Raw genomic sequence first — 25,093 nt, 5'->3', positions numbered from 1 at the left:
TCCAATGTTTCAATGTTTGTGTTCCATTGTTACACTCCTTAACGACACTTCGATTGTCTTGCATAACTCTGCACAATGTAATCCATAACCAATTTGTAACAAATTGTATTTCCATCATTCATTTCATATTGTAAGCCACACTGAACCCGCAAAAAGGTGGGAAAATGTGGGATACAAATGCAATAAATAAATAAATAAATAAAAATAGTCCTGTGAAATCAAACAGAATGTAATGTGGAATGTAATCAAGCATGCAAATCACAAATGCCTAGGCCCAAGCGCAACCTCTCAATATTCATGCCCCATTTATGAAAGCAGATGTTGTTTAGCAGAGGCTATGAAATGCCATCCTGGAAGTGGTACTGTGCACTATAGAAAAGCATCCATAATGAATATCCCCCAAATCAACCCCTTCATAACCTTTGCTCTTTGGGAAATGCAGGTTTTTAGCTGCCTTTTGCACAAGGGATGTTCAAAACGTGTGGTGGGGGTGTTGAGTCAGGGAACACATTCCCCATGATATTTGTCTAGCACATCTTTACTGACCTGTTTAAGTTGTGTCTCCGAATTTACATGGACATCACAGATTTCACAGTGAAATGTTTTATTTTGTAAGCCTGTGCTTCCTTTATTAATAGGACCTTTGCCTTTGATTCCTGTCCGAGGGAAAGCTTTAATGGTTCCACTTCCATTTCGAGCTTCCATCATAGTTTTGTGCTTAGTTCCTAAAAAGAATTAAAAATGGTTGGCAGGTCAACAAGATTTTTCTACACTTTTATAACATAGGCACTCAAACGCACCTTCCCCCCCTAACCCAAACATATAATATCAAACACAAGATGCTATAAAGTGTGGCATGCAGCACCTAACTCACAAGAACTTAACAAATGCCATCTCCCACTTGGCCCTTGAAAGTTTCAATAACATTTTCTGAACTTACCTATCATCTCATCCCTTCCATCCCCTTAGCCACATCCACATTGATACACTCTGTTAGTTGGTTCGATCTAACAAGGTGATAGTGCACAGGCATGAATCAGGCATGACTTGTGGTAAATGTCAAACCAGCCCCTCAACCCTTTCTTGAATCCATGACTGTGACACATATGGGTTTGTTCTTCCCCAACACAGGTTAAAATTCTTTGCACTCTTCCCTTTTTACTGAAGCCAGATTAGGGAGATGACTACTCAAAACCCTCTGCTGCAACATAAATTACACTATCACCCCACCCTCTTCACTCCACACACCATACCAGCTCACTTCACAAGCGGGCAGAAGGGTTGACATCTTCTACTAACCTATAAATGTACTCACTCTGCTGCTCCCCAGTATCTCTCTACACTCGTCCTCCCCTACACCCCTTCCCGTGCACTCCGTTCCATGGATAAATCCTTCTTATCTGTTCCCTTCTCCACTACTGCCAACTCCAGACTTCGCTCCTTCTGTCTCGCTGCACCCTACACCTGGAATAGACTTCCTGAGCCCCTACGTCTTGCCCCATCCTTGGCCACCTTTAAATCTAGACTGAAAGCCCACCTCTTTAACATTGCTTTTGACTTGTAACCACTTGCCCCACCTACCCTCCTCTCCTCTTTCCACTACACATTAATTGATTTGCTTGCTTTATTTTTGTCTTATTAGATTGTAAGCTCTTTGAGCAGGGACTGTCTTTCTTCTATGTTTGTGCAGCGCTGCGTACGCTTTGTAGCGCTACAGAAATGCTAAATAGTAGTAGTAGTTGACACCTTTCCCAAGCCTCGGTTTATAAGCCAAAATGCCTGCAATTGACTCTCATTTCTCCTGGCACCCATCACTTCAGACTGGTTGGTTGTAGAAACAGCTCGTGCACCATTCAGTCTTTGCTTATAAAACAATATGAAACCTGCTCTCCAATAACTCGCTGATCCTTAAAAAGAGAAGCAGGAGGGGCGCCTTGGCCATGTTAAGGTGCCCCCTAGATAAGCTTGGGAGTGGCTATGCATAACTGATATTTTCATGAGTTATCTTTGGAGTTTGTCCATGCTCTGCACTCCATTAAGGCAGCATTAAAAAATTAAGGGGCCCTTTTACTAAAGATTAGCGTGCAATAATGGACATTAGCGTGTGCTAATGTTTACATGGCCCATAGGTATAAAATAGGATAAACAGCATTTAGCTCCATATGAACAGTTTCAAGAGCTTTCTAGAATATGCAGGTGGTACGAAAAAAACAAATCCCAAAGAATGCCAAAAAGCTGTGCCAATTTTCAGGTTTTGTCAGCTGATTAATTTCCTAAAGAGTCTTTCATGAAGGACTTTGTCAAACACTTTCTGAAAATCCAAATACATTAGCTCTCCATTATCCACTTGTCTGCTTATACTTAAAAACAAACAAAAGACTAAATTGGTAAGGCAAGATTTGCCTTTGGTGAAACCATGCTGACTGATTCCCATTAAGCCATGGCTATTTAGATGGTCAGTAATTTATGTTTTAGTACAGCTTCAACCATTTTGCTTAGCACTAATGCCTGGTTCACTAGTCAATTGTTTCTTTGAACATACCTGGACCCTTTAAAAAAAAAAACTGGCATTACATTGGCCACATTTCAGTCCTTAGATATGGTGATTATTTTGATTGATAGGTTACAGGCTACTAATATCAGTTTAGCAATTTCATATTTGATCTCTTTTAGGACTCTGCAGTGAATACCATCTAGTCCCAGCAATTTGTTGCTCCTGAGTTTTGTCAATTGGATCTATTACACATTCTAGATTGACAGTGACGTGTCTTAGTTGCTCTGAATCATCACCATCAAAGAAGGATTCCAGTGTAGGTATGACTCCAACATCCTCCTCAGTAGGGGGGGGGGAGGGAAGGGGGTATGGAGTAAGATGCGGTAAAAATTGGGTTTTTACCATACCTTCATTTTCCATGGGATTGACTATCCTGTAGTAAGTAAGTACATGTTAGTCATTTCCAAGCTATATGAATAAAGCTACATGTGATCAACCTCTGAAGCACCATTACTCAAGCTGTGATCTGATGTTCCCAGACCACTAGCCAAACTGTCAATGCCCCCATCATAACCTTCTCTCATGATGATTCCCCAATGTTTTTCTTTTCCTCCTGATGCTTTCCTGATACATTTTTCTACTCTCAAAAACCCAATCACATCCTCCTGCCTCTTAGACCTCTGCCCCAAATACTCTCCCAATCAACTTAATTTGCAAAATCCCTAAATTTAGGTGTACTTTATAGAATAAGCCGAATTTTCCACGTGGATTATAGAATACATCATGCACCCAACTAAATTTAGTCATAAGTAGTTATGTCAAGTAAAACTTGGTGTAAATCCCATTGCCTAAATTAGGCTCAAACCAGATGTTTTCTATAGCATGCATAGATTTGAGAAACGTCCATGACCCGCTCTTTCAATGCCCCCTTTTCAACTATGCACTTTAGAATGTATGTGCATCACATTGCAGCAGTGGCGTAGCTACGTGGGGCCAAGGGGGCCTGGGCCCCCATAGATTTGGCCCTGGACCTCCCCTGCTGATGACCCTCTCGATCCCCCTCCCACCGCCAACCCTCCTCCGCCGCCGTCCGCTACCTTTGCTGGCGGGGGACCCCAACCCCCGCCAGCCGAGGTCCTCGTCTTCCGGCGCAAGGCTTCATTCTGTTTCTGTGAGGACGTCCCCAGGAAAACTTGGGCGTCCCTATCGATTATACCCCTCCTTGTGTATTTATGTAGTTCCTGCCTCTTCCTATGCTCCCGGCATTAATGTCTCCTCTAAGACTGTGTTTAAAATGGGACCTTTGGGTACTCTTGCTTTTTCTCTTCCCTGTCAGCTTCCCTGGACAGATAGAAACCTTACATGCCTTCCTCAATGAAAAACAGGCAATGTTAGTGCTTGCACCCACTGGGGGAAGAGAAAAAGGAAGAAATCCCTAATACTGTGACAGAATATTGGTGTTTTTAAGCCTGTAAAACTGACTTAATTAATTCTTGAAGTGTATTTCTCTAGCTTTGCCAACAGGTGGTGCATGTTTATGCTTAAAGCTGTTACAGAGGAAAGACCTGCAGTGATGTGACCAGTTTTTTTTTTAAACTCTTGTTGTTCTGGGCTCTGGCCTGAAGTTGGAAGCTATTCAGAAGTTACTGGTTTTGCCTTCAGTCTTATCCAGGAAGAAAAGAAAGTAGGATCTGTTTGCTGAAGATCGGTGAACAGTTATATGTCCTGATCTTCCCAGCTACTAATTAGTTAGTATACAAATGTTTAGATAGTTTTATAATTGATCCATATTTCAGTTACCTGTTATTGTTTGCCAGTTGCACAGTTTCTGTTTCTCTGTTCAGTCTTTCAGACAAACATTCTTTTTAGTTTTATTGCCTCTGCTGTTTGGACTGATAAAGAATCCTGATGGTTTGTGTGTTGGGTCTGTGAGTGTTTTCTGGGAACTGTGGGACCACTGGGAACGTGGCCCCAGTAACCTAGGAATCACTGGGGATAATTTGAAAGTGGGAGACTCATCCAGAGGCGGTTGTGACCCAGTCCATGGGAGGACTAGTATATAGCACAAACAGCAGGTGCAGGAAGACCTGAGCTGTGCTGAGGATAGACCCTCTAAGTGGGCACAGGGTAACCCCAAATTGGTGGCTAGGTGTTTCATGAAACCTTATAAAAAAAGGGCAGGATAAATCCAGGCACATGCTGAGCATTTGGAGGGAAATTCAGCAGGGTATGTTAGTTTCCCAATCAAGGTGGCTTGCATGTTCCTTGGTTTCCCCAACATCCAGGGAGAGAGGATGTGACTGAAGAGTATAACTGTTACAGGCAGCAATACAGTAGGTAAAAGAGATCAACAGCAAAGGAACAGCTGGGTATTCTACAGGCCAGAGGGAAGGAAGGAGCCCTGTCTGAAGAAAGGACAAGTTCCCAGAGGCAAGAGTGAAGAAAAGGTTTCCCTGGGAGAGAGACAGGCAATTCATAGCCAGCCAGAAGGAAAAGGGATTTCCCCAAGGAGCTAGGACAGGCAGAGAGGTTTGGCAGTGAATAATTCCCAAGGAGTGGCAGATAGGCTGGGAGTGATAGTAAAGGGAATGGATGTCCTTGTTGACTGGCTGGATCATGCGCCCACAGCTTCTCAGGAGTCTGGTAAGATAGTATGGGAAAACGGAGTTGTGCAGCTGGCTAACTTGAGTCACTAAAGCAGGGCTTGGAAAGTTTCTGCCCTTTTTAGAATAGTATAAACAGTTAACAGTCTGGATTGAAGGGGCAGATAATGCTGGGAGTCAGTAGCCTGATTAATTGGGATAGGTTACACCTTGGAAGAAAGGGACGCTAGTCTCAGCATATATGGTTCCTAGGGTTTTAAAAGGAACTGTGGAGGAAATGTGCTTGGTCAGCATTGCTGCGTGGGAACCTCTAGCACGGTTTGATAAAAGAGGCCCTAAGTTTGGAGCTATAACTGGAGTTAATAAAGATTATTTAACTGCTTAAAAAGAAGTGTAGATTCTTAGCTCTGTCCATAGAAAGGGCACATAGAAGATGTCGTGGGTTCAGCCAGACCATTGACAACCTGTGGGAAGCATTATCTCAGAATACACAAACACACATATAGATAGATAGATAGATAGATAGATAGATAGATAGATAGATAGATAGATAGATAGATAGATAGATAGATAGATAGATAGTTTAAAAGGGGGGTAGACGGTTTCCTAAAGGACAAGTCCATAAACCACTACTAAATGGACTTGGGAAAAATCCACAATTCTAGGAATAACATGTATAGAATGTTTGTACGTTTGGGAAGCTTGCCAGGTGCCCTTGGCCTGGATTGGCCACTCTTGTGGACAGGATGCTGGGCTCGATAGACCCTTGGTCTTTTCCCAGTATGGCAGTACTTATGTGCTTATGTACACTTAGACCTAAGCGGTTTATAAGTTCATTTGCAGGTACTGGGTCTGTCCCAAGTGGGCTCACAGTTTGCACTATCTAGGAGCTAAGCTGGATGTTGTGTGGGAGATAGCATGGCAGTTTGCACCAGCCAGAAGCTAAGCTGGATTCCCCAAAAGCCTAGTGGCTGTTTCTCCCATGTACTGTTGGAATTGTATTTTGGATACAACTGAATGATTTAGGACTTTAATTGAAAGAGAAGAAAAGTTGAGGAAAAGCCTTCAGCACTTGAGTTTGTTTTGGGATATTATGTTTGCGCTGAAGGAAGCGTGTGTTAAATTGGTTTGATTTTACTACCACGGAAGGTGTGGGAGGTTCCCTGGAGTAAACAGGAAAAGGGTGGAGTCTTCCCTTCTGCTTTGTGAAAGTCCTGCAGGATCTGAGATGTGCAAGTGGCAATAGCCATGTAAAGAGCCTAGAAATAGAAAAACAGTTGTGAACTGAACTTTATATCCCTTCATATGAGCTGGAGCTGTAAGCTGGAACAACACTGCTAATGAATTGCTGATACAGAATTACTGTTAACCCATGAGGCTGGAGCATTTTAAAGTTGAAAGGCTGCACAAGAATAGTGGTAGTGCCAGGCTCTGAAAGTAAAAGAGTTGGGCCAGAAAGAAAGTATAGTGAATAAGTTTGGTGAACTGTTCCTGTGAGTTTGCCATACTATCTAAAGAATAATATTGGAAGAAATACTGGTGGTCATTGATTCCCCCTGCCTGTTTTGTTCGTTGCGTAGAAGGGCTGGAGTTAGAATATGAACTGGATTTGAACTGTTCTTCTTGTTTGGAACTCTGCTTTCTTTGTTCTGCTAGAGGGGATTTCACCGTCTGCTGTTTCAGACTCTGGAAAGGAGTTGGGAATAATTTTCCTGTACGCTGTGTCTGGAGCACCAGCTCCCAGATTTTGGCACAACCCTAGGCATCCTCCTAGATGTGGCACGTTCCAGGCCAGTTTGCTTCTGAAGTGCTTGTTCAAACATTTCAGGATTCACGGCCCAGTTCTACACCAGCCCTGTTCTCTACTTCTGCACTCCTGGCTCTGATAGCATGATGCCTCTACTATCAGACCCCTTTTATTTCTGGGTTCATGGTCTAACTCAGCATTGCAGCATCCTTCAGGACCCAATACTCATAATCATTACTGTCTCCTTTCTGTCCAACATCATGGTAAACGTATATACAGTTTTATCATTTGCATGAATATGAAAGACCATACTTATAACTTTCCTTTGAACATTCACGTTATAAGGGTGAGAGGTAAGTGTTTGATATAAATTAACTTTCCTTGAATTTGCATGATCAGAGTTGGAAATATATCCAGATTGGGAATGGATTGCTACTAATGTGTGTTAAGAGAATAATACACAATATTTGCTCCATAACTTGCATTAAATGGCAAATATCATACGTTAGATTATCATAGCACACATTAGTTTAAGGTACCTAGTAATAGGAAGCAAAGCATGCAAATGCATGTTGAACAGCTTATTATTAAGTAAATGAAAGGTCAGTTAATTCTCCAAGCTATGTTATTCCTGGACAAAAAAAATGACAGCTTAAAGCTGATATTATTTTTTTATTCAGAAACATCAGCCACATGTGCTCCTGGGTACTTTCTTAAAGCATCCTCCCTTGCCTTCCCACTGAACAGAACCTCACCCAAACCCCTATATGTCTCTCCCCTCCCAGAGCCTACCTGAACCAGTCCCTGGTGGTCCAGTGAAAAAGGTAGGCGCAAACCACTGGAGCACAAGGGATTGGATCAGGTAGGTCCAAGGTGGCCTACAGGGGGTGCTTAAAGTAGTTGGGGGAACCTGTTCAGGGGCAGGTAGGGTAGGAGGACACTTTATACACCTCCAGCCCATTTAAAAAGTCTCCTTGGGAGCATCAGGAACAGAATTACACTGCTTGCAAGGTTGATCGCAAGCTGCATTATTAATTTACCACAGGAGTCACTAATCTGTAGTTAGCAAATTCTTTGATACAGTTCCATATAAGCAACTTATGTATAAACTGAGTGCCTTCAGTATGAGTCATAGAGTGACTGACTGCTGTTGCACTTTGATCCAGAGCAGTGTCTGTTGACAAGCAGCTTTTTTTGAAGGGGTATGTTGATCACCCCTGATTTTTAGTTTTACCCCTGACGCAGCCTGAGGGCGAAACGTGGCCACGTTGGGTATTGCTTTTATCTTGGTTTATTTTTTATTTTAGTTTTTGTTACATTTGTACCCCGCGCTTTCCCACTCATGGCAAGCTCAATGCGGCTTACATGGGGCAATGGAGGATTAAGTGACTTGCCCAGAGTCACAAGGAGCTGCCTGTGCCTGAGGTAGGAATTGAACTCAATTCTTCAGTTCCCCAGGACCAAAGTCCACCACCCTAACCACTAGGCCACTCCTTGAATAAATTATTTCTTTGTTTTTTTATATGTGTATTGGGCTACTTTTTATAATAGACTTTTATATAGCAAGTAGACTGTTGCCTTTTTTGTTTTTCTTTTTAAAATTTTTTTGTTACACAAGATGTTTCAATAAATAAGACAATTAAAGCATATATTAAAAACTCAGTAAAAACGCAGCTGCTTATTAAAAACATGTAAAGTGTGTGAAGTGCACCAACTTGAACAAATTTGTCAAACAATTGGTAAACTGTTAACCCAAATAAATCTTCTTTTCAACAGCTATAACTACTCTTCTCATTTGAAGTGTGTATGCCAAAATGAAACCCTAGCAAGTTCAATAAAGACAAACAAAGTCAAGAACTTCTGTCAGATAAGTACTCCCTTCTTGTATTAACCCTTCAACTTTTGTCTTTTACTCATTCATAATCCCAATATTCCCTTAAAGGACTGATTCTTTGTGGTTCTATGATATCTTTCAGGTTTCCTCAGACCAAGATGTACCAGGACTACAAACCTTTCCCCAGGTAAGTGTTTGAGATCCTCCCCAGCACTAGCCAAGTCCCCAAATGGTGTTTGTTCTATTTTGGAAGTGTGCTGGTGTTGTTGTCATTTATCTGAAGATTTCTCTTGGCTGGACTTTGGCCTTGCTTGCATGGGGATCCATGCTACTGATTCTGGAGGCATGTAGTTCCTTGAAGGCTCGACACCTGCCTTTACATCAAACTCAAAAGGAAGCAAAACCCTAACTCCCTCTTTTATCTGCAAAAACAAACTTTCTGGGTATGGGTTACTATGGGCTGTCAGCTAACTGGAAATAACATTTAATTATTATCCCTACTGGGCTTCCTATTCTTTTAAGCTATAGGAGCCTGGCTGTACCAGGATCTTGGCCCACTCTTCCAGCGCAACCTCTCAACAGACACTCATTCCCAGCTTCAAGCAAACAATTTTCTCTCAATTCAGTCTCTTTCAGACCATTCCCAACAGTTCAATAAGATTAGTATTTTTTTTAGAATAGGATACCTACCACATATGCACAGAAGATTCCCTTTGGCGGAGCTTCTATTCACCCATGGCCAAGCCTCACAGATAGGAGAAACACTTCTTGCCACTGGCACGCACGCTGGCATGCCACTGTCAGGCCTGGGCAATTTCCCTCCAACAAACCTGAGCCCAACTAACACAGAGCCTCAACACATTTAAATTAGTTGTAAACTAACCAACAGTTCTTTTAGGAGAAACTGTGTGATTTGTTTTGAACTCAAGCTATTCAATCAGCAACAAACACTCAATCTTTCAAATGACTTTTCCCACTTTTATCACTCTTCAGAGCTCACAAACCACAGAGATACACACATGTGCTTCCATGCACATTGAAGTCCATGGCTCTTCTGACAACAGCTACAACTGCCATTGCCCAGGCGACGGGGTCTCGGCTGCAGCCACATGACCCTCCAGAGCCAATCAGATGCATTCACATAGAATGTTTACTGTTTTTCATTCATGGACTTTAGCAAAATCTTAGGACCCTGTTTACTAAGCTGCACTGTAGACGCTCTAGCATTTTTAGCGTACACTAAAAATTAGCGTGCACTAACACTGGAGATACCCATATATTCCTATTGGTGTCTCTAGCATTAGCACATGCTAAAATGCTAGTGTACCTTAGTAAACAGGGTCCTTCATATTTAAACTCATTTTTCTCATTGATTTCAATGAGAAAAATGCCTTCTTTCATGAAACATAGTCAAAATTAAATAGAATTTCAATAAAAGTGACACAGATGCCTATGCCAGATCATTCCAATCTGGATCATGTTTTCAAATTTCAAAAATCACTTTCCGTTAACACATTATACAATTTCACCCAAAAATTAAACCCTAAAATTAACCCTATAATTATACCAGGTTTTAGTTGGTGCAAATGGTCACACCTAAATTTAGTCATGGGTCTGGATGCTATGCGTATTCTATAAACTGCGCCTCATGTTATGGAAGAGTGCTAAGCGTGGTTTTTTTCCTTTGCTGATTTTTTTTCGCTATATATAGAATCTAGTACTACATGCTTATCTGTAGCCCATATCCAGGGAACCTATACCATATGGATTAGCATATTACAAGAATATAGCCAAAGTATTAGAGACAGAAGACATCAATTATACAATCCACGCTCCTTCTTTCAACCTAAAAATAAATAAATAAATAAATAAATTATTTATTTATTTATTTTATTTTTGATTTGGAGCAATTGTGATAATAATGTTCACTAATACACAATACGGTACCCTAGTGCTCAAATAGTGTGCTCTATTACTCAACAAGCACAATATTGCACAATAATGTGGGCTATTCCTCAGCAGTGTGCCTATGGATAAATAATGCTTAGCAACAGTATATATCATTTGAGAGGCTCTTTTACGAAGGTGCGTAAGCGCCTATGTGTGTCCGTGTGTCAAATTGGAGCTACTGCTCGGCTACCGCGTGCCCCTGGTGGCAATTCCATTTTTGATGCACACCCAAAACATGCAGTAGAAAATATTTTCTGTTTTCTACCACATGGCGCTTACCTGGCAGTAATCGGCAGTTTATGCGTACTAGCCGCTTACTGCTCTGTTAGCATTTGAGACCTTACCGCTAAGTCAATGGGTGGCGGTCAGATCTCAGCCCAAAAATGGACGCGTGCTGGTTTTAATTTTGCCAAACGTCCATTTTCAGGCACACACAAAAAAGCCTTTTTTCCAGGTGCGCTGAGCAAACGGACCTGTGCGCATCCAAACACACACCTACACCAGCGCAGGCCATTTTTAGGCGTGCTTTATTAAAAGGCCCCCTGAGTAATTAGTATGCACAATTGTATAGCAATGCATACTATTGATAACATGGGAAAATTAAATTTGTTCCTGTTGTTTTGGGTTATTTCAAACAAATGCCCACCTTAGTAGATATACTCAAAAGCCTCTTACTTTAGGTGAATCTTAGTAATATGAAAACCAATATTTCTACAGAAAATAGTGTGTGGGTAATAATCTTTGCCAAGACATTCAGTGATCCATTGCATCTTTCTTCCATGACAGCAGTGCCTACATAAACAGAGATTTTACTACATAATATGCATTGTGAAAATTGATACAGTGATGATTTTTGGAATAAGTAACAATTATTTCATCTATAACATTTGCTTGACCAGTCATTCCCAAACACTAGAGAATCTTTTCAACAGGAACAAATGAATAGAAATAAGCTCTTTTAATAACATTGTAACTAGCTGTCCCTTCCTGAAATTCCCTGAAGGCTACTTCTACCTGTTCCACATGCACCCAGGACTTTCTTCCTTGCCCTCCAGACCCAACCTGAGCAGCTTCCCTTTTTCCACCTCACATCTGCCTATCTTGCACTAAGTTCTGTGGTAATATATCCATCTTCAGACCCATGGCTCACCATCTGGTATTTAGCCCACTGGTATTCTGCCAACAGCCCTACCTGTATTGTTTGGATTCCTTTTTCTCCATGATTTGAGTATGCACTAGCAGGGTTTCTGGATCAGAGAGCCTGAAATAATTGTACACCTTAGTTTTCTGTTGACACTGACAGAGAATCAACTTGCTTGTGCCACCTTGTCTTATCCTGTATGGGGTTTATTCCTCCCACCCTCACTATGCTCAGCATTCACCTCTGTAATACACCCATACCCAGACAGTGAGCCTTGATTTGCATACACTGCCTCCATTGTATGCAAATCTCATTCATGCATGTTCATTGTGGATATCCTGAAACTCTGACTGGCAAGGGATACTCCAGGACCAGACTTGGGAAACACTGCTTTAAAGATTATCATATATAAGTACATAAGTAGTGCCATACTGGGAAAGACCAAAGGTCCATCTAGCCCAGCATCCTGTCACCGACAGTGGCCAATCCAGGTCAAGGGCACCTGGCACGCTCCCCAAACGTAAAAACATTCCAGACAAGTTATACCTAAAAATGCGGAATTTTTCCAAGTCCATTTAATAGCGGTCTATGGACTTGTCCTTTAGGAATCTATCTAACCCCTTTTTAAACTCCGTCAAGCTAACCGCCCGTACCACGTTCTCCGGCAACGAATTCCAGAGTCTAATTACACGTTGGGTGAAGAAAAATTTTCTCCGATTCGTTTTAAATTTACCACACTGTAGCTTCAACTCATGCCCTCTAGTCCTAGTATTTTTGGATAGCGTGAACAGTCGCTTCACATCCACCCGATCCATTCCACTCATTATTTTATACACTTCTATCATATCTCCCCTCAGCCGTCTCTTCTCCAAGCTGAAAAGCCCTAGCCTTCTCAGCCTCTCTTCGTAGGAAAGTCGTCCCATCCCCACTATCATTTTCGTCGCCCTTCGCTGTACCTTTTCCAATTCTACTATATCTTTTTTGAGATACGGAGACCAGTACTGAACACAATACTCCAGGTGCGGTCGCACCATGGAGCAATACAACGGCATTATAACATCCGCACACCTGGACTCCATACCCTTCCTAATAACACCCAACATTCTATTTGCTTTCCTAGCCGCAGCAGCATACTGAGCAGAAGGTTTCAGCGTATCATCGACGACGACACCCAGATCCCTTTCTTGATCCGTAACTCCTAACGCGGAACCTTGCAAGACGTAGCTATAATTCGGGTTCCTCTTACCCACATGCATCACTTTGCACTTACAACATTGAACTTCATCTGCCACTTGCACGCCCATTCTCCCAGTCTCGCAAGGTCCTCCTGTAATCGTTCACATTCCTCCTGCGACTTGACGACCCTGAATAATTTTGTGTCATCGGCGAATTTAATTACCTCACTAGTTATTCCCATCTCTAGGTCATTTATAAATACATTAAAAAGCAACGGACCCAGCACAGACCCCTGCGGGACCCCACTAACTACCCTCCTCCACTGAGAATACTGGCCACGCAATCCTACTCTCTGCTTCCTATCTTTCAACCAGTTCTTAATCCATAATAATACCCTACCTCCGATTCCATGACTCTGCAATTTCTTCAGGAGTCTTTCGTGCGGCACTTTGTCAAACGCCTTCTGAAAATCCAGATATACAATATCAACCGGCTCCCCATTGTCCACATGTTTGCTTACCCCCTCAAAAAAATGCATTAGATTGGTGAGGCAAGACTTCCCTTCACTAAATCCGTGCTGAGTTTGTCTCATCAGTCCATGTTTTTGTATATGCTCTGCAATTTTATTCTTAATAATAGCCTCCACCATCTTGCCCGGCACAGACGTCAGACTCACCGGTCTATAATTTCCCGGATCTCCTCTGGAACCCTTCTTAAAAATCGGAGTAACATTGGCTACCCTCCAGTCTTCCGCTACTACACTCGATTTTAGGGACAGATTGCATATTTCTAACAGTAGCTCCGCAAGTTCATTTTTTAGTTCTATTAATACTCTGGGATGAATACCATCAGGTCCCGGTGATTTACTACTCTTCAGCTTGCTGAACTGACCCATTACATCCTCCAAGGTTACAGAGAATTTGTTTAGTTTCTCCGACTCCCCCGCTTCAAATATTCTTTCCGGCATCGGTGTCCCCCCCAAATCCTCCTCGGTGAAGACCGAAGCAAAGAATTCATTTAATTTCTCCGCTACGGCTTTGTCCTCCTTGATCGCCCCTTTAACACCATTTTCGTCCAGCGGCCCAACCGACTCTTTGGCCGGTTTCCTGCTTTTAATGTATCTAAAAAAATTTTTACTATGTATTTTTGCTTCCAACGCTAATTTCTTCTCAAAGTCCTTTTTTGCCCTCCTTATCTCCGCTTTGCATTTGGCTTGGCATTCCTTATGATCTATCCTGTTACTTTCAGTTGGTTCTCTTCTCCACTTTCTGAAGGATTGTTTTTTGGCTCTAATGATTTCCTTTATCTTACTGTTTAGCCACGCCGGCTGACGTTTAGTCTTTTTTCCCTTTTTTCTAATACTTTCATTGGGAATCTTTTGCCACAGGATATAGTATCTTGCAACCTTTGCTAATTATTGGGAACCCCCCCCCCCCACATAAATAAGCCAAAAATCCAGTCTACCATACATTGTAAGAGAAAGAAAGAAAGAATATACAAAGAGAGTTATCGAGGTGCTGTAAAAGTCAGACTTTTATTGCACCTTTATTTACTGAGGAAGCTACCAATTGGCAGCAGCTCAGTACCCCAGGTTACTGACCCTAGCAGTACAACAATAATGTATCAAGATGCAAAGCCATAGCCCGATAGTCGTCTCAGGAACTTGTTAAATGGACCATGCAAAGACACAATGAGCTGCTCCTGATTCCCCCCCCCCCCCCCCCCACCACCACCAATCACAAAGCACCTGTAAATGAGCCCTGCTCCTGAGGAAGCCCCCTAATTCAAGGCCCTCCACCCCAACCAAAGGTTCTCCCAAATCAAGAGGCCCACCTGGAAGCCCTCTACAAATCAAGACCCCTACCTGTAACAAATAAAAACCTCCACCTTCCTGAAGCCCAATGCAATCAAAGACTCCCTCAGCTGGAAGGCCCCCCCCCCCAAATCTGCAAATGCCCCCATCCGCCCTTAGGGCTCTGGAGTCTACTTTGACATATCCCTGGTGTCTAGTGGAGTCTTACAGGAGTGATGCCCATGCCCTCCTGCTCTTGCTGGTGCTGGGTTCAAAGTGCCATTGGCGGCTTCTAGCAGTACAGAAACTTGACCCCTAGTGACAGTACTACAAGACCAACAGTATGGGTCATCGGTACCCTCTTGAGCCCAATCTCCAGCAAGGGCAATAGCAGAGTATGAATTGGTCCTGCCTGACCCCATTAAACACTAGGTATAAGTATGTGGCCCGGGAAGGCCTCAGGGAGGGGTGGCATTTGCAGATTGGGGGGGGGCTTCTAGGTTGGGGTTCATTCAGAAATTGTGCAGCTGCTGAGCAGTATTCAGATCTAGTCCCCACATTGCTAAGAGGGCAGAGTTAAGAATGCTTTTATGCAGTTCAGCATGTCCACTTAATTATGTGGGCACAGGCACTGATTATTTCCAGCACCTGCAGAACTGTCGGCTCCTCCCTGACTCCTCCCCTGTAATGCCCCTGTGTAGCTCGTGTTCCAAAACAGCTGGTTAGTGCCCATAATCTAAGTCACTGGCCAGTTAAGTGCCTCTGAATATCTGTGGTTAACAGGCCCCAAGCAATTAAAGTGAGCAGCAGCCTCTCCTGCCAGTTAAATCTCTTTGAATATTGCCTCTTTAACACCTAAATAAGTGTCACGGGTGCACTAAGATTATGGAATACTAGCACTTAAATGTATGATTGTAACATTCATGTATATAAGTGCCAGCTGGTTGCTAAGCAATATTCTAAGCAACCTGAAGACCCCCAGATTCTATATAGGGTGCCTAGAGATTGGTGCCCAAATCCAAGCATATTCTATAACAACGCACGTAACTTAATTGGCTTAACAAGCTAATCGATGTTGATAACAGCACCTAACAAGCAATAATGAGCACTAATTGGCAATAATTAGAATTTACACACACAACTTGCTAAGTGCATTCTGAAATGCAGTGCACCTAGCTTTTAATGTGTGCAGGCAAAAAGGGGCATGGTTCTGGGTGGGGAAATGGGCGTTTCATGGGCATTCTTAAATTTACACGCATAGTTATAGAATATGGCCCAGTGCACCTAAATCTACATGCTAGAATTTACACCATGCTTTCGCTGCTGCAAATAGAGGCATGTACTTTTAGGCACTAGGATATCAACTAAGTGTATTCTATATACTGTGCCTAAATCTAGAATACACTTGGTTGGCATTGATTTCTGCGCCAATTTTTTAGACACCATATATAGAATTTCCCCCAGAATGTGTAACTACATGGGTGGGTCCCACATTTAGGCACATAACTTATAGAATACTATCCAGCTTATAATTGAAAAAGAAAAACGCCTATATTGCGACCCAAATCGGGAGATAGACGTTTATCTCACAAAAACGAATAAAGTGATATAATCGAAAGCCGAATTTGGACGTTTTCAACTGCACTCCGTCGCGGATGCGGACAAAGTTGATGGGGGTGTGTCGAAGGCGTGGTGAAGGCGGAACTGGGGCGTGGTTATCGCGCGATCAGAGATGGGCGCCTTTCGCCGATAATGGAAGAAAAATATGCGTTTTTAGCGAGAATTTAGGGCACTTTTCCTGGACCCTGTTTTTCCACGAGTAAGGCCCCAGAAAGTGCCCTAAATGACCAGATGACCTCCCCTGACTCCCCCAGTGGTCACAAACCCCCTCCCACCACAAAATATGCCGTTTCACAACTTTTTATTTTCACCCTCAAATGTCATACCCACCTCCCTGGCAGCAGTATGCAGGTCACTGGAGCAGTTATTAGGGGGTGCAGTGGACTTCAGGCAGGTGGACCCAGGCCCATCCCCCCCTCCACCTGTTACAATTGTGCTGCTTAATGCTTAGTCGTCCAACCCCCCCAAACCCACTGTACCCACATGTAGGTGCCCCCCTTCACCCCTTAGGGCTATAGTAATGGTGTAGACTTGTGGGCAGTGGGTTTTGAGGGGGATTTGGGGGGCTCAACACACAAGGGAAGGGTGCTATGCACCTGGGAGCTCTTTTACCTTTTTTTTGTTTTTGTAAAAGTGCCCCCTAGGGTGCCCGGTTGGTGTCCTGGTATGTGAGGGGGACCAGTGCACTACGACTCCTGGCCCCTCCCACGAACAAATGCCTTGGATTTATTCATTTTTGAGCTGGGCGCTTTCATTTTCCATTATCACTGAAAAACAAAAACGCCCAGCTCACAAATTGTCGAATAAAACATGGACGTCTATTTTTTTCGAAAATACGGTTCGGTCCGCCCCTTCACGGACCCGTTCTCGGAGATAAACGCCCATGGAGATAGACTTTTTTGTTCAATTATGCCCCTCTATATGTGCAACATTTATGTGCTAACATTTACACTTGCCTTTTACTTGGTGTGAGTGTGCCTAAATGTTGGTCTGCAAATGCCAGTTTGCACTCTATTTGTTCTGCCCCCATATTCATGGAGGCAGGGTGCTTGTTGTTTATATGTGTGTTGTGCTCTATAAGTTGGATAGGGTTTCAAAGTGATGTAATTGTAGTTATCTTGTGATAGGCTCTTCCTGAGCACATGTTTCTGTTCCCTATGCCTTGTGGGACTTTTCCTATGGCTAGCCTTTTGTCCCTGTGTATGCTGGGCTATGGCCAGCCCCTTCTCTTCCCTTTTGGGATTGAGAGTGTGCCTGTAGCATGATTTTCTGAAATTGACTTAGTTGTACTTGCTGCATACTCCCCTTTCAAGCTACTCTAAAATAACCACGTTTTTACAAGTTTAAAAGTTTTCTTCATAGCATCTACTCTTCTCAGCTTGGTGCTGAGATCTCCTGGCTCTTCTGGTATACAGGGTGAGCTGGTAGAGAACGAACTCCCAGTTCTGCAAAGCACAGACTCTTGTCCAGCATATCTAACTGTAAGTTATTTCCCTTTGTTTGAATTTACATTAAAGAAGATTTTGGTTCAAGAGTTCTGAGTCTTCACAGTGATGCTCTATACTCTGGTTATATGCATGATAATGTCCTGAATAGAGAGAGCCTATCAGGAGTGCAGAACACTATTCTATAATGCAATCTGGGTGCCTATATACCATTATAGAATTTGTGCTCAGTGTCCTACATTGGGCAGACTTTATAGAATTGCCCCCTCTCCATATACATGGTGTATTTATTCCAGATGTGTGTATTGCATATGTACCCCCCGTCAGACTGTCACCCCCTCCCGGACCCGTGTCTTAAAATCATCTCCCTCCGTTCTTCGGTGCAGGCTGCAGGCAGTGGCAGCGGCACTCATAGGCTACCTGCAGCCTTCACCGGGGCTTTCTCTGTGAATCATACCACCTCTTCTGATGCAACTTCTTGTTTTGTGAAAGGCAGGATGGTTCACAGAGACAGCCCCGGTGCAGGCCACAGGCAGCCTATGAGTCCCACTGCAAAGACTGGAGCAGAGCAAATTGATTTTAAGACACTGGGTGGGTGGTGGGGAGGGTGGAAAGCAGGCAGGGTGCACCCCTGTTAAAATGTCTGCCTATGCTAATGATGAACAGCTTTTTTGCTGACTTTCGCAACTATCTATATGTTAATGAAAATGTCTTTGGTTCGCCATGTCTGTAAGAATTTTCAGTGACAATATAGACGGATAGAGACTATACATTTTGTGACTTATAAACTCTTTTGAAAATCCAGCCCCTTATCTACAGTATCCAGAGATGGGTAATTACCAGCTGTTGAGACAGAAATGACTTTAACTCACCACTGTTGTGTGCCTCCAGCTGTGAAGCAGAGTTGACAGCAACCTTGCATAGTGAACAGTAAAGTAGTCTTTTTGCTTTTTCTTCCTCAGTCTCTACAGAAAGACAAGTGTTACCGCCCGCAGCTGTAGAGATTTTCTTGTCGTCAACCTTTAAACTGGTCTCAATTTTCATAATGCTGCTGTTCTTTATTTCGACTGTTGTAGGGCTTGATATTGCTGGTGTTCCTGGGATACTCTCTGTATTTTCTAAACAATAAATAAGAAAATACATAAACAAATAATTGGAAACAAATGGTACAGCTATCTTAGTGAGGAGTCATTTTTGCAATGTTGATCTTGTTAATTTATGAATTTTCAATGGAAACAGCAGCATGGCTTTTTTTTCAGTATTAAGCTTTATTAATAACAATTGGGTTCCTTTTACTAAATTGCAGCAAATAGTAACTTCAGTGCGACCTTGTCACTTTTACTGCAGCTGTAAAATGCCTAATTTTCTGTTTTTGTATTAATGACCTTGCGCTAATGTTGCCATAAAAAATTACCACATGAGCACTTACTGCCACCTATTTTGTACGCAATATGACTCAACAAAGTAACCCTGCACTAACCAGTTATTAGGCACTAATTTGGATGTACTAAGAGCCCGATATTCAGCCAGGCCATTTCTGGTGACCAGCATTGAAGAGGAGTGGCCTAGTGGTTAGAGCACTGGTCTTGCAATCCACAGGTGGCTGGTTCAAGTCCTACTGCTGCTCCTTGTGATCTTGGGTAAATCACTTAACCCTCCATTGCCTCAGGTACAAATTTAGATTGTGAACCCTCCTGGGACAGAGAAATATTCAGAGTACCTGAATATAACTCACCTTGAGCTACTACTGAAAAAAGTGTGAGCAAAATCTTAAATAAATAACTCTGCTTTATGTTTGGCCCGTTTAAACATAATCGACCAAGCACTGGCTGTTTAAACTGCCCAAAGATATACTTGTTATTTTGGCAGCCTAATTTGGCTGCCAAACTTAGACAGCGATGCATTGAATATTAGTGATTAGCTGGTTATATTGCGCAACATAACCAGTTATCCACTAAGTGTTAACCAACAATATTCAGCGGGAGATAACCAGAGATTTCTCGCTGAATATTGCCGGATACCCTAAGTGCCATTTAACCAGCCAGGATGATTTTAAATTTCAGGCAGTAACTGCTAAGTACACCCACTCTCCACCCTGACACACCCCCAGGTGCAGCCAGGTTATCATGCACTAATTTGCCAGTAACTGCAGGATGCCTGAGCTCATCCAATGCTATTCCAGTTTATGCTGAGTTAGGTGCATGTTAGCACCTAACGCAATTTAGTAAAAGGGCCCCCACATATGGATGATTAGAGTCTGAAGAGGATGGTTTAAAAACATATGTGCACAAAATTGTAGTTTCAAAATATTCAGACTTAATATCTAAAACGTGTGAAGGTCCATTTTAGATACAATAGAATCCAATTTCAGCAGGTGGCGCTCAGAGTTTTGCTGACTGCTACTAGCATTAGGCCTGAAAATTCAATGCTGGGTCCTCTCCAAGCTTCAGAATTGAATTCCTGGGTTTGCAGAGCTGGCTACCGAATAGCCTGTTAATGCGATATTTGGCACTTAACCAGCTTTGGGGCACTGCCTAAAGGTAGGACTGACTTTTATGTGGTTACCTTTGCTGGTTAAGGGACCCTTTTACTAAGACACAATAAAAAAAAATGACCTATGCTAGTTTTGGCATGTGAAATTTTCACACTCTGGGCCACTTTTTACCACAGTGGGGAAAAAAAGACCTTTTTAAAAATAAGGCAGTAAATGTCCATGCACTAATATTAAAATTAGCATGCAGCTATTTACTGATTTAGCCCTTATCGCCACCTAATTAGCAGGTGGTAAAGACTCCCACGCTAACCCTGTGGTAATCGGCAATTGTGCGGCAACGTGACCACATTGATTACCACTGGGACCCCCCCCCCCCCCCCCCCCCGGCAATAGAAAATAGAAAAACTGCACATGCCAACTTCGGAACTACCACCAGGCTCCCGCGCTACCCTGGCGTAGGGCCAATCTGGTGTGTGCTACCCACCTGGTAGTCCTTCCACGCCTTTGTAAAAGGGCACCTAAGTGCTGAATATTAGCACCAACCCACCCTTTTACAAAGCTGCGCTAGCGGCTGTTGGTGCTGTAATGCTAATATGAATGTGTAAAAAGTGGGAGTACGACCAAGGAAACCAGAAAGTGGAAGATGTTCTTAAATAAAAGACTTTATTAAAAATTTGAAGACTCGACACGTCGTGTTTCGGCCGTCAGGCCTGCATCAGGAGTCTGCTGTGCAGAGTAATGCAGAGCTATGATGATGAGAAGCCTCTGGAGATTTATCAGTAGTCTCTTACACGGAGAGTTACTAAAAGATGATGAGGTTTATTCTTCACGTAGTAGTCTTGAGAAAGACTGTTTTTTTAAAAAAAAGTCCGTCAGGAGCGCTGCTCGCACTGTTGATAATGCAAAAAAAAAAAAAAAAAAAAATGCTGACACAACCCGTTCACTTTGTATGGGCTGTGTCGGCATTGCTGTGTGGCAGCGGCTAGCACACCTTTGTAAAAGGGGGCCTTAAACATCCAAGTGCTGACTGCACCTGCAGAACACTCCCAAACTAGATGGTTTTACAATACGTACTAACTGGACATTTTTAGCTGCACTAACTGGTTAAGTGCCGCTGAAAATGACGGTTATATTTACATTTATTTAATACTTGATAATCCACCAATTCTGTTACAGATTAGCGGTTTACAAACTAATAAAAGCAAAATCAGTAGAAAAGAACACCATAATTCACAGGACAGAGAAAAACATTCAAACCAAGAAGTACAGCAGAAGTACTTTCACTTCTGAACATGAGTGGAAGTAAGGAAGACGTTGGGAATTACAGACCTGTCAGTCAGACCTTGGTGGTGAGTAAGCTAATGGAAACGCTTCTAAAGAGGAGGATTGTGAGATTTCTTGAACTAAATGGAATGTGAGACTCGGGGCAGCATGGCTTCACTAGTGGCAGGTCATGTCAGACGAATCTGACTGTCTTCTTCGACTGGGTGACCAAACAGTTGGATGTGGGAGGGGCGCTTGATGTGGTATACTTGGATTTCAGCAAAGCCTTTGACACGGTTCCGCACAGGCGACTGATAAATAAATTGAGTGCCCTCGGCGTGGGACCTAGAGTAACTGATTGGGTAAAAAATTGGTTGAATGGTAGGAGATAGAGGGTGGTGATAAATGGAGCTTGCTCTGAAGAAAAGGAGGTCGTCAGTGGAGTACCGCAGGGATCGGTCCTAGGGCCGGCTCTTTTTAATGTCTTTGTGAGCAATATTGCGGAAGGGCTGTCTGGTAAAATTTGTCTCTTTGCGGATGATACTAAACTCTGCAACAGGGTGGACACCCTGGAGGGTGTGAATGACATGAGGAAGGACCTAGCAAAGCTGGAGGAATGGACCGATATTTGGCAACTAAGGTTTAATCCCAAAAAATGCAGGGTCATGCACTTGGGTTGCAAAACTCTGAGGGAACTGTACAGTATAGGGGGTGTAGTGCTTCAGTGTGCGAAGGAAGAGTGGGACTTGGGGGGTGAATGTGTCTGACGAACTTAAAGCTTTCAAACAGGTAGAAAAAGCGACGGCCAAAGCCAGAAGGATGCTTGGGTGCCTAAAGACACACACACACACAAAAGCAACAAAGCCCGTTTCGTGAAAAATGAAATGGCCCTAGGAAGGCTCTCCTCTAAGCGATTTCTCCTCTCTTCCCTGCCCTCTCCGCCATGTCCAGCGATTCTTCCCTCCCATCCCATCCCCTCCGTGTCCCACAATTCTGGCCTCCCCTCCATGTCCAGTGATTCTCCTCTGCCCTGCCCTCCCCTCCCATCCCATGTCCAGCGATCCTCCCCTCCCCTGCCTTTCCATCCATGGCCAGTGACTCTGTCCTTCCTGCTGCCCTGCCTTTAAGCCGTTCATCTTACCTCCATTCACAGCGGCGGCAGGCTCAGCTCGCGTCACCTCCAGCCTTCCCTTGCCTTCCCTCTCAGTGTCCCTCCCTCCTCTGACGTCATTTCATTTTTCCGCAAGGGCGGGACACTGAGAGGGAAGGGAACACTGGAGGCGAGCTGATGTCAGCATGCTGTTAAGAACCAAGCCATCCAGGGAAGCAGAGTTACCAATTATTATATAGATATGTCTGCATATGTTTGTTTTTTGCTTTTGTGCATATATGTGTCTATGTATTTCTATGCATTCATACGAGTGGGTGTGTCTGTGTGTGTGTATTTGTGTATCTATGTTAGTTGTATGTCTCTCTCTTCTGTACTCTCCTGGTCACAGACAGACAATCTTAAAAGAGAAATTCCCTAATCCCTTTGTTTGAAAAATTCTATGCTACAGAAGCCCCTGTCTAATCTGGCCCGTTTTCAAACTCAATAAGTATTTTCAACAATTTTCTCCTCATTTCAAACTGGCCCTGTTTCATTACATTTTTGGCGAGTTATTTTGCTCCCAGACATATGGACATACATTTTGGGTCTCTTATGTAGAATTTCTTTCCAAATATGTTGCATTGGAAAAAATACAAAAGTTGTAGCTGGTGATGATGATTTGAAAATAATTAGCATTGGCATTCACTAATCCCATTTGCCACATTAATTTACACCCATTCTACAAAATGAATATACATCCTACTAACCAATTTCAAAATTGCAAATCCTTGGCCGCAGCTTTAGTATTAACTTACAATTAAAACTTTAACACAAAACTTAGCATTAAAGTTCCTACACACTAGCTGCACCAATGACTTCTAATCCATAAATAACTTCCCCATCACCTCACCAGGGCATGTGGCATGGTGACGCACACGAGACAAAACTTGCTAGGCCTCTATTAGGCCCTACATTTGCACATGAAGCATAAATCTTCACCATAGAACATACTTTTCCCCAGCTTTAAGCTGAGACCCTCATTCCCTCACTCATTCACTAAACCACCTCAACCCAAAATGGGTGTACAGGGTGGGAGAACTTTAACCTGAGCCCCAACCTCCCTCCACCCTCCCTTCACCATAAAAACCCTTTTCCTCACCCAGCTAACCCTTTTCTTTCCTTCCACGCTAAACCATGCCCACTATCACATTCTTATCCAATCCACTTTTCTTTTACATTTCCTTCTTGCCAAATGCCTCCTTTCCTACAAATTTGCCCTCAACTCCTTTAAATAACCTTTATATAAATATTTTAATGTACATATAAACCCTCTCCTTTCAATTCCTCCCAATTTTCCCCACTCCTCCCCTCTACTGCTCTGGGACTGCTCAGCCAATGTTGTTCCCTATGCTTAAAAGCCAAGGGTTTCTTTAGTAATGCAATATGGGACAGGTTGAGAAAAAAGGAGAGATAAATTTAATATAGAGCCAAAAAAGGCTAAGAAATAAAGAATAAAATGAAATAACAAAATTTAGAGGGGTATTCTCTATGCATGACATAAAGGCATGTTTTGTGGAGAAACAGCTGGATTCTATAAAGGTTATCTAAATTTGGGTGCAGATTTCAGATCTGAAAGCAAACTAATTAGTTAATGAGCCTTAACAATCAATCATTGACTTTAATCAGTACTAATAAGGGCTTACGTGCAGTTCTGCTTATGTGCTATTCTATAACAATGTGCAACAAAATTGTTCCACAACTCAAAAGGGGGCATGGCCAGAGGAGGGGCATGGATGGGTCAGGGGTGTTTCCAAAATTTAGGTGCAGTGTTATAGAAAAGGGTCACTTATGCACCCAACTGCCATTGGTTGCACACCAGCATTTATACCAGGTTTCAGTGCATGTAAATCTTTGCACCTAAACTTGAGCATGAGAATCCGCACTAAGCACTGTTCTATAAAGGCTGCTTAGCACTAAGCAACTTTTTATAGAATTGGCACTTTGCACAGATCTTAATGGCGCCTAACTTTGGTCACCATTTACTGAATCCAGTTCCAAGTGCATAGTTGGGTGTATGCATGATTGTGGCAGTCAGTGAGTGAATGGGGAAATATCAAAAGAAATCAAAGAATTTGGAACCAGGTTTCCAGCTTTTTTTTTAGCTACATTTGTACCCCATGCTTTCCCACTCATGGCAGGCTCAATGTGGCTTACATGGGCAATGGAGGATTAAGTGATTTGCCCAGAGTCACAAGGAGCTGTGCCTGAAGTGGGAATTGCACTCACTTCCTCAGGACCAGAGCCCACCACCCTAACCACTAGGCCACCGGTGTAATTCACATCTAGTTCACTTTAGAGTTCTCAAAAACCCAAAGCAGATACTAATTATTCACATTACAAAAGGTTAATGAATCAGTTTCATATAAAATATTTTCCTATGTTTG

General features: G+C 42.8%; 1 protein-coding gene across 4 annotated transcripts in view; it reads right to left on the bottom strand.

Annotated features, from left to right (window-relative positions):
• The window catches only part of ZNF385D (zinc finger protein 385D), a 766,537-nt gene that overhangs the window by 46,484 nt on the left and 694,960 nt on the right, over window positions 1-25,093 (bottom strand). For all 4 annotated transcript variants that reach the window (XM_030206770.1, XM_030206764.1, XM_030206774.1 and 1 more), the window contains 2 exons: window positions 18,675-18,920; window positions 547-725 (listed from right to left, as the gene is read on the bottom strand). In XM_030206770.1, coding sequence (XP_030062630.1) covers window positions 547-725; window positions 18,675-18,920 — 425 coding nt within the window. The remainder of the gene's footprint in view (window positions 1-546; window positions 726-18,674; window positions 18,921-25,093) is intronic.

Source organism: Microcaecilia unicolor, chromosome 1 (genome assembly GCF_901765095.1).
Source record: "Microcaecilia unicolor chromosome 1, aMicUni1.1, whole genome shotgun sequence".
In the NCBI taxonomy this organism is placed as follows: domain Eukaryota; kingdom Metazoa; phylum Chordata; class Amphibia; order Gymnophiona; family Siphonopidae; genus Microcaecilia; species Microcaecilia unicolor.
Note: the sequence above shows the minus strand (reverse complement) of the source record. Positions and strands in the feature narration are given on the sequence as shown.